The 10113-nt window shown below is 42.7% G+C and overlaps 1 protein-coding gene across 1 annotated transcript in view; it reads right to left on the reverse strand.

The window, feature by feature from the left end:
• The window catches only part of trpc5a (transient receptor potential cation channel, subfamily C, member 5a), a 69746-nt gene that overhangs the window by 56354 nt on the left and 3279 nt on the right, over positions 1-10113 (reverse strand). The window contains exons 3-7 of the mRNA XM_008289655.1: positions 9189-9439; positions 6333-6449; positions 6176-6238; positions 5413-5550; positions 4944-5150 (exon numbers count right to left, since the gene is read on the reverse strand). Of these exons, the coding sequence (XP_008287877.1) occupies positions 4944-5150; positions 5413-5550; positions 6176-6238; positions 6333-6449; positions 9189-9439 (776 nt within the window). The remainder of the gene's footprint in view (positions 1-4943; positions 5151-5412; positions 5551-6175; positions 6239-6332; positions 6450-9188; positions 9440-10113) is intronic.

Here is a 10113-nt window from a genome sequence, read left to right on the forward strand (position 1 = left end):
TGAGGAGGTTCTGGAGGAACGTTGTCTCTCCACACTTGGATTAACCTTGAAGTCTCCAGGAGTGATGAACCCAACGTCCTCGATCACTCTCTCCATCTCCATTCCTTCCTCCATCTCTCCACCTCCTTCATGTCTCTCCGACTCATCGTTCAGAACGTGCAGACGCTGGCTGACATCTCGTCCAGCGTTCCTCCTCTGCTCCTCCGTCTTTACGTCTGATTCCTGCTGACAGCTGTCTCTTCTCTCGCCTCCATTTTTCCCTTTTCCTCGTCTTGTCCTCCTCCTCCTCCTCCTCCTCTGTTCGTCTGTCACTTCTCCTCCCTGCATCTGCTTCTGTCACTTCACCGACTCTTTACACGAGTCTGTGCGAGACAATAGTGACAAACAGGACTCACGCTGGTCATCGGGGCATCTGCAGCCTGCCGACGTTCAGGATCAGGACCCGTCTCGAGTCCAACGGGACAGAACATGAGCCCGAGAACAGCTCACAAAACCATCATCATCATCATCATCATCATCAGTATTATTATTATTATTGTTATTATTATTAGAGATGATCCCTGTTTTGTTAATCTGTAGAAAATATTTAGTGAAGTCGATATTTATTATATATTTTTCTGTATTTAATTTGAGAGAAAATCTGTATTTTACGGATATTTGAAACAAAAATTACGCATATTAAGAACCACAAAATTATTCTAAAACTTTTAGCGGTGCCAGTTTTGATTTTCCAAGTTTTAAGTTATAAATAATATTTAGTTAAAATCACACAAAAATCTGATTTTGCATTCAAACTGTAAACCAACACTAATTAAATGTGAAATTACACTATTTTAAAAAAAAATTATATTTAAACCGAGAAAAATTTATTATTTTACTGATTTTTTCCCCATTTTATTAAATAAAAGTCATTATTATCAAGTAACTGTAGAATGTAAACTTTATTTAAATCAGAAAATGTCAGTATTTTACGCAGATTTGTTGTTAATTAAAAGGATAATTCTGCATATTGAGGACTGGAAAATGAAAAATCGTGCTTTCAGTATAATTTTACAGACTTTACAGTTTTTTGAAGTATAGATAATATTTTATAAAATCACAGAAAATAATTTCTTTAGTTGATGATACAGTAAATACTAAAACTTTTTTATTAGGATTGACTCTAAAATTATTATTATTCCTTTAAATTGCATTTTATTCAGAGAATTTAAAAAAAAGTTCTAATAATAATAGGAAATCTAATAATTAGAAAAAGAATACAAAAAATATGATAAAGGATTATTGAAACTGTTATTTTATTATTTAAAAATTTTTTCGATCATAAGTCGATAAATCACAGATAAATTTACATGTTGACTGTAAAACCAAACTGTGCATAATTTTCTCTTTTGCAGTGTTTGACTGTAAAACTACAGCTTGTACTGTATTCAAACCAGTTAAATTACAGATAATATTTTTAAAAAATACAGAAAATAAAGTATTAATTCATATACTGACTGGACAGAAAAAGAAAACGACATAAATCTAAACTGTATTTAAATCAGCTTTAAACTCATTGTCATTTTACTGATTTCTATTTTTATCAGTTTTTGAACGTTACAGAATATTTTTTATGCCAGAATGTGTTTTTTTAAAACTGATTTTTTAGCATTAAGTGAATGTAATCGTGCTGAATTAAACGTCAAACACCTGAACGACGTCAGAGCATAAATCCAGCTTCTTCTGCTTCCTGAGTCCTCCTCACCGCCTCACGCTCTGCAAATCTGAGAACTCCTCAACAGCAAAGTCGAGTCGAACATTAAAGAAACTCTTCCTGGATTAACTGATAATTAGTCTTTAAAGCAAGTTCATGGTCAAGTTGGTTGTTTTCTCTGTTTTGCTGTAAATAATCTGGACTATTAGTTTGATGAAACCGTCTCAGTTTGTCCTTTCTGTGAACGTTCACGAGCAAAACAATAATAATAATAATAATACTAATATTAATAATAATAATAATAATAATAATGATCTGCGCCATTTGCAGAAGCTCCAGTAACATAATTAGAGCAGACGATGACGACGTCTCAGGAGGAAACTGGGAATGGAAGCCAGATGGCCTCGCTGGTCGGAGGAAGATGAACTCGGATGACCTCCGTGTTCAGGCCGCCCGGCGCCCTGACGGGTCCGGAGTTGTTCTGGACCGTCGGCTTCGTCCTGTGATGAGGCTTTTCTGAACTCTGCAGTCAGCACCAAGCCGGTTCAACAAAGCCGGGCTTTGTTAAACCCAACAACTGCAGTCAAGCTCGTCTCCACAGGAAGCATTTTATCAGCTCGGGTTTCTGGACTCGTGACAAAACAATCAAAACAAACCTATTTTCATGGTGATGTGGAGGATTTTAGGTCTAACTCTGGGACAGGTTCAGTCTTATTCTGGGTTTTTTTGGGGGGAAAGTAAAGAACAAACATAAAAGCCAACAGTTAACCTACTAAACAAAAGACCAACACAGCTGCTGAAGAACGTTATTCTGGTGGGTTTACCTGAACTAATAATCCTGGTGACTCTCTTTACTTCAACTCCTGCGTAATTTAAACTAATTTCCGCATTAACTGATAAAAATCGACTTTAAAAATTGTCGTAACTTGAAGTGAAATTGTTTTCCTCCACCTTGAGCTCAGGATTAAACACATTTCAAGGCGAGCATCAAGTCTTATATTCAATAATAATAATAATAATAATTTTAACCGTGATCCGATAAAGAAAGTTGAACCTCCTCCAACAGGCCTTTATCTGTAATTTACGGTGCAATTAATTCAGTTTTTAGAACTTATTTGTGTTGTTTTTTTTAAATAACGTGAAAAATAACAGCTGAAACGACAGAATTTCTAGAAGAATCCATCTGAAAACTTTTAATTTAAACTTTAATTAGAACAAAAACGACAAACAGTTGATTTGTTTTTGTTGAACATCGTTTTTTTAGAGCGCAGGAGAAGGTCAGCAGATCAGGAGGTTCGTGGTAAATGAATTAAAAACACACGATGATGTGATTATTTAGTCAACACGGTTCAACGTCGCTTCATTAGAAGTTCTCTGAACTCATTGAGCTTCTGTTGATGTCGACTTTCCCCCAAACCGCCGCAATTTAAAGGTTTTTTTTACAAACAGCTGATGGACGGATACTTCAGGTGTGTTTACCTGCGAGACGCCGACTAAACAAAGGAGGCTGCTTTAGCTTTAGCTCTGATCCAGAGTCAATGAGGAGCTGATGCTTCAGCCGCACAATGAATCGTCCATCCATCATCTATACACCGCTTAATCCTCATTAGGGTCGCGGGGGGGCTGGAGTCTATCCCAGCCGACTTAGGGCGAAGGCAGGGGACACCCTGGACAGGTAACCAGTCTATCACGAAAAGAAAAACCAGAGAAGCTCTCATTTCTATGCTATCGCCTCCGTCATCCTTCAGCATCACCAAACCTCCTCAAACCTCCGTCCGTCCAAACACCGAGAGCCTTTCAGCACAAAAGCATCGTCGCCTCTCTGCTCGTCTAAAACCAGCTGCTGCTTAATCTGACGTTTTCTGATTGAAATCCTGCAAACTCAAACACGTCACCGTCGTTTTATTTCAAAGTAAAATCCTGTTATTTTCACAGATTGTCATTGTTTTGTTAGATTACAGACAGAAAAAGCAAAAAATAAAAAAAGAATTAATTTACTTGTGAACCCGAAAAAAGTCCACGTTAAAAAAACTTTTCTTTTTAAAAAAAAAAAAGTTAACTTTTTTAAAAACTATATTTAAATCGGCAAAAAATAATAGAATATTTTACAGATTTTTTTCTGTTATTTCAAAATAAAAAATATGTATATTAGGAATTTTTTAAAAAATGAAAACACCTTTTTTTGTTTGTTATTTTTCAGATTTTCCTACATTTGGTAAATTACAGAAGATATTGAGTAAAAATCACAGTTAAAAATAAAAAAAAAAAAACTATTAACTGACTGCTAATTGAATAAAAAACAGGCCAAATATTATAATTATTGTTTTTTTAAAATAATTATATTAAAAATTCCACCATCCAAAATGAATGTTTGACGGTAAAATGATGCTGTTTTGCTGAATAAATCAGACAAAGAATCTCTTTCATGTATTTCTTGCTGACGTATTTCCCCACCCAGCAGATCTACAGCGGCTCTAAGCAGACGGTGTGTTTTAGATGTGAAGGTGGTCGCATGTGAAGCCTGTTAGGAATAGATGGAGCTGCAGCGCTCGCCAGCAGAGCCATAACAGGTTGAAATATTTAGTCTGAGCGTCTACAATATTAACTAGAACATAAATCCACGTGAATAATTCAGATATTAAAGTTAACGCGCTACAGTTTGACATGTAATGAAATGTTTTGGAGGGTTTTTTTCTTCTTCTTGCACTTCAGGGGAAAACGGTGTAATGAGATGTTTCTATGAAGTATTCAGACGCCCGAAATCCGGTTGTCTGCCTCCGTCTGCCTCCTCTGGTTCGGATGGAGGCACCGACCTCACCGAGCAGAGCCGGAGCAGCAGCCCGAGGCGAGCTCCGGCTCTGCTCGGTGAGGTCGGTGCCTCCATCCCGTCCCGTCAGATCTCGTTTTTTATAAACGATCAGCTTTATGGTCCCAGTGATGGAGTCAGTGGTGACGTCTCAAACCGCTGCAGCGTGTTCATGGTCAACACATTGAAAGTGAAGGTGAAGCTTCTCTATGGACCAGAACCAGCATCCATCCATCCATCATCTATCATCCATCCATCCGTTCATCATCCATCCATCCATCCATCCATCCATCCATCCATCCAGTAAAAACTCTCTTTGATGACCAACTTTCCAGAGAACCGACCCACAAACATGAACGCCAACCGCCGTCACAAACCGACCCGACACCACAAGGAGCCGATCCCGCCAGGAACCGGCTCCGAGCCAAAGCAGCGCCGTCTTACCTCCTTCTGGTGGTACTTGATGGCCAGCTTGAGCTTGGCCAGGTCGTGACACTGCCGGGGGTCCAGCTCCTCGCTCTGGTCGTTGTCCCGGTGGTTCAGGATGGTCTCCAGCTCCCGGGAGCTTCTGGCCTGGTCCAGGAGGTCCTTGGCGAAGCGCTTGCACTGCTGAGAGAGCTCCTCGTACTCCTGCCGGAACTCGTTCTCCACCTGAGGACGGCGAGACACCAAAATGTCATGTGAGGAATTTAAACGTGATTCATCAGCGACTCTCTGAGATGTTTGTCTTTCTCTTTAAATCCCTGTTGAGCCACTTTCAGCTGGTTTTGAGGCAACAAAATCTCAGAAACTACTGAAGATAAAAACCTGAAATGTTCACACTTATGTCTCATCATGTCGTTAATTCAGAACCTGACACATCAGCCACATGAGAGGAACCGTGTGGAACCGGTTCTGCTCTGTTTCTGAGCACCTTGCTGAGTTCTTTGAGCTCCCAGCCCAGCCTGAAGGCGGTGAGGATGGGGTCCTCGCTGGACAGGGCGATGAGCGACGGCGACGCCAGGGCCTTGTAGATGTTGAGTCGGGAGCGCGAGTGTCGGAGGCTGTCCACCTGCAGACACAGACACCACAACCACCACCATCATCATCATCATCATCATCACCACCAGGTGAGCAGCGGCGCCACCTGCAGCCTCGACCAACAGAACAGGTTGGACCCAGCAGACGGCTGTTTTGTGTCTCTTTCAGGTCGTTCTGATTCTTTTGGTGGATGTATTTTGGTCATTTTGTGTGTCTGGTTTTCATCTCCTTCCTATTTGTTTCAACCTATTTCACACATTTCTGTTGTTTCGTGTCACATCTGGACAGTTTTGAATCTCTTTGTCGGCATCCAGCCGGGTTTTGCTCGTTTCCTGTCCTGTACTGTCGGTTAGTTTAGAGTCATTAATGGAGAGTCTCCGTCAGGCTGGACCGGTTGACGGTTGTGAAGACGTGGAGAAGTTCACACGTCTGGTCCTCCTGCTGCCGGGTGAAGACACCGACCATCGTGTGATTGGACGCTGCAGCCTGAGCGGCTCATTAACACCAAAACGTGAAGCTAAACTCTCCGTCTAGTTACCGTTTACTGAACCAAACCTTGTGTTCAGGCTGCTCTTGTTTCTTTAAACTCTGGTTTCAGGCCTCACAGGACCGACTTCAGAGCATCACGGTGCGTTCAGACGTTGATTGTCACTCACCTCTGAGCTGGACACGCACTCGACACAGTCGCAGCGGATCTGGTGAGGTCTGGGGATGGTCACCTGCACGGAGCAGCAACACAACACATCATGAACTTCACAGTCTTCAGTAAACCTCCTAAACTTCTCATCTAACGAGGACCTCGAGTGTTTTCACCTTCCGCTGGACGAGCAGCTTGATGATCTCGTAGTTGTTGGTGTGAGCGGCGAGCATGATGGGGGTGATGTCGGGGGTGAACTCGGAGAACTGGCTGTCCATCATCAGCGACGGGACCTGCAGAGGAGCACAGCAGAACCTGAGCTGAGCAGGAAGCACTGGAGCACAAAGAGCTATTAGCCATTAGCGGCTCTGATGGAGCGGCGCTACGCGAAGGCAACGACTCGGAGACGAATTAGCCCAACGGCGAATCGAATTAAAGCCACTTCAATCAGATTAAAGCTGATTTAATTAGTGCGTTTGATAGAAGGAGTTTCCTGCGGAGGGACGTTTATTTAAACCACCTGCTGGAGCCGCCATGAGGACGAGAGTTCATTCAGGAAACATGGAGCAGCTAAAGGGCCAGTCCGCGACATGCTGGACGTCGGTGTCGCTCCAAAATTACACAGTTTGTCAAAACAGTCTGCAGATTTCCAATTGTCCTCGAACTACTCGTCAGTTTTGTGCTGTTTGATGGAAAATTGATCCAAAGCTTAAAATTCTCACGTTTCATCAGAATCTCATTTAAAAATCCACCAAAAATAAGCTGCTTCAAATAAAAGGAAGACATCTGAGATCAAGAAGTCGTCACTGACCAACAAACACGAGGCAGAAGTTCAGGGACTTACTGAGATTATTCTAAACACATAATGTCTGATTTCTGTCCGTCTAACTGGGTTCTCTCTCCTGCTTCATGTTCTGGTTCCTCAGAGCTGCAGGACTTTAAACATGAACCTCAGAGAAGATCAACAAGAAAACACCACCACCAACCACGAACAGCTCCTTTAGTTATGAGAGAATTTAAAATCTTGACCGACACCGGAGCCACAGAGGAGCGACTTTAAATCATTTTACATCAAATTAGGTTAAAATAAAACCGTGAATAATCAACCAGGACGGTCCAGAACCACTGAACCCACTTTCAGAACCCACCAGCTCCTCCTGGTTTATGTGTAGCGTGTATGAGCAGCAGCGGGCGGTTCAACGACACAGCAGCCACTTCCTGGAGTCTGCTGGTTGCCTGGCAACCGCACAACAACGTGAGCCGAGTGCGACAGTTCAGCGGGCGGCGACCACGTCAGTCAGAGCAGCAGAACAGAACCGTCCTCCATCGAGCGCTCGGACACAAACGTCTGAACGCGTCTCACTGGGATCAAATCAGGTGGAGCCAAAGAAACAAAAATGAAAACGCAAAAATCCCGTAAACCTAAAAGTTATGTCATTTTTTTTAAACAGACTTTTCCAAATATGTATTAAAATAAATGAACATCTTAATAAATGTACAAAAACAGACAAATCTTCAACGTATATGTTAAAGAAAAAATTAATAATTGAAAGCCTGTAACTGTAAAAAACCAGGAATTTACTTTTTAAACATATTTTCATCAAATTTTTAGTTTTTTTTCTGTCTCGATTGTGTTTTGCTTTGAAATACGCAAAAATATCAGAAAAAGTACAGAAAACAATTTGTATTTCTGCTATAAAACATCCAGACATCAGTCTCCCCGTTCTTATCATCACTGGTTCTTGTTTTCACATCAATCTGTCTTCTTATTTATCAGGTGAGCCTTTAAATTCAAGTTGCTTTGTGTCAGTAGGATCCTCACATCAGGTCAAATCAGCATCATTTCACAGCATACATGTTAAAGTCACCTTTTAATCAGTGCTCATCTGTCAAAATACAGTTTTCTATATCATATTATCTGTATCATTTATGATTACATCTATCTATGGATATATATGAATGTACAATATGTCATTTTCTTTGTGGATCCAAAACACGGTTCTGAGCTGCAGCTTAACGGAACCAGAACACGGAGCAGACCGAGAGAGAACTTTCTTTCTCTTCACACATCAAAGGGGCTGAAAACTTCTCTCCATCTTCTTTCTCCTGCCCTCTCTGCCTCCATCGGTCCTCCTTCCTCAGGTGAAGCTCGTCCTCCTCGTCCCTCCTCTCGCTCACTCCTCCCGACACGAGGAGGCGAGGAGGAGGGACGGCGGGAAGATTGAGGAGACGAAAGGCAGCTCGCAGAACCTTCGACCACTTTCTAACCCGCACAAAGATAAAACAAGTCCCAGTTCTTGGATGTTCTCTCCCAAGCTGAACGTGACTGATGTGGGATTCAAGGAGCCCAGAAAGGCAGAAGCCAAAACAAAAGCTGAACCCCTGAACAGCTGCTAACGGATCTAAAATTTATTTCAGGAAGTTTGTCAAAATTACACCGTTTATTAAAACCGGAAAGTCTAAAAACAGGACAGACAGAACGTCCGACCTCTGGTTTCTCAAAGCTCTCAAAGCTTCGTTCTGAACATCTCGTTTCAAATTAGCTAAAAGTAAACGGCGTGCACGAATCGGATTCTGTAGAAAACTAAAAACTCTGCAGAAGAAGAAGAAGAAGAAGAAGTGAGACTTGGACAGAAGCGCAGAGCGAGGAACAGACAGGAGATTCAAACTGAACAGAGACGCAGCGAGAACCAGTTTGTTCCCGTCCACGTCCAGCTGAGAGGCAACCAAAACCTTCCCACAATCCTCTGCTCTGGGCCAAGGAGCCGGTTGCCATGGCGACGTGGGACCTCGCAGCGGTCCAGGAATTGATGTGGAAGAAGGAGGAGAAGACTCTGTTTTATTAAAGAAGAGCAACATCCTCGCTTCCTTCCCTCCGTCTCTCTGCTCACTCTGATGAACTTCCTCTGGATCCTCCTTCGTTCACGTCTTCTTTTACCCTCAGACACACTCACAGAGGACCAACACGCCGTCTGCCTCTACATCCTACTTCACAGCCGTTTCATTCTCATCACCATGAACGCGAGCATCACCTGCTTCTCGCCGCTGGGCCTCCGGTGCGACAGCAGCAGCTCCACGGCGCCGACCACCTCCTTCCTGATGGCGTAGAGCAGCGCGTCGCCCGTGTGGATGCCGTGGTCCAGCAGCAGCTCCATGATCTCCAGGTTCTCGTTCTCGATGGCGATGAGCAGGGCGCTGCGGCCCAGCGGGTCCAGGCAGTTCACGTCCATGTTGTAGTAGACCTCGGCCTCCCGCAGGGCGTGTTTGACGCCCGCGTAGTCGCCTGCACGGAGAGGAGGAGCAGCTTTTAGTCAGCAGATTTTAAATATCCATCATTTGTACAGTAAGATCGTCTGAAGCAGAAGGCCCTGGAGGTGGAACAACCTTCAATATTCTACATTAATTCACATTAGTGGGTAGAAATCTGTTCACTTTGGCATGAAGGAGACTTTTTTTTTCGTATTGTCTTGTTAAAAACTCAAACAAACTAATCGATTGTGACTAAATGTTAAAAAGCAATAAAAAGACTTGAATGTTTTTGACTTTAATGCTAAAACAAACTGAAGGAGCCTCATTTTTCTACGATTTCTGCATCAGTCAGCGTCGGTTCAGACAGAAATCAGAAAACATGAGGCTGAACCGACTCAGAATTACTCGAACCTCCATAAACGTGTAAACCAGGGATGAAAAACAAACGTCTACGCTGCGTTTTGAGAATTTCACGCCTGGGAAATTCACCATTCCTCAGTCGTCTCCGCTGAGGAGCTGAATTCAGGGTTCAGTGTCTCCAGAAATAAAACTCTCACAGCCGTGAAATGTAGCGAGGACACGGACAGAAGAGTCTCCAACCAATCAGAAAGCTCCTGTCAGTCTGTATATGTATGGATGGATCCATGGTTCTCCAACTGTTGAGGCTCTAACATCAGCAGAACCTGATGTGGTGAAGTTGGACCAGAC

Source organism: Stegastes partitus, unplaced genomic scaffold (genome assembly GCF_000690725.1).
Source record: "Stegastes partitus isolate 25-593 unplaced genomic scaffold, Stegastes_partitus-1.0.2 Scaffold628, whole genome shotgun sequence".
NCBI classification, from domain to species: Eukaryota; Metazoa; Chordata; class Actinopteri; family Pomacentridae; genus Stegastes; species Stegastes partitus.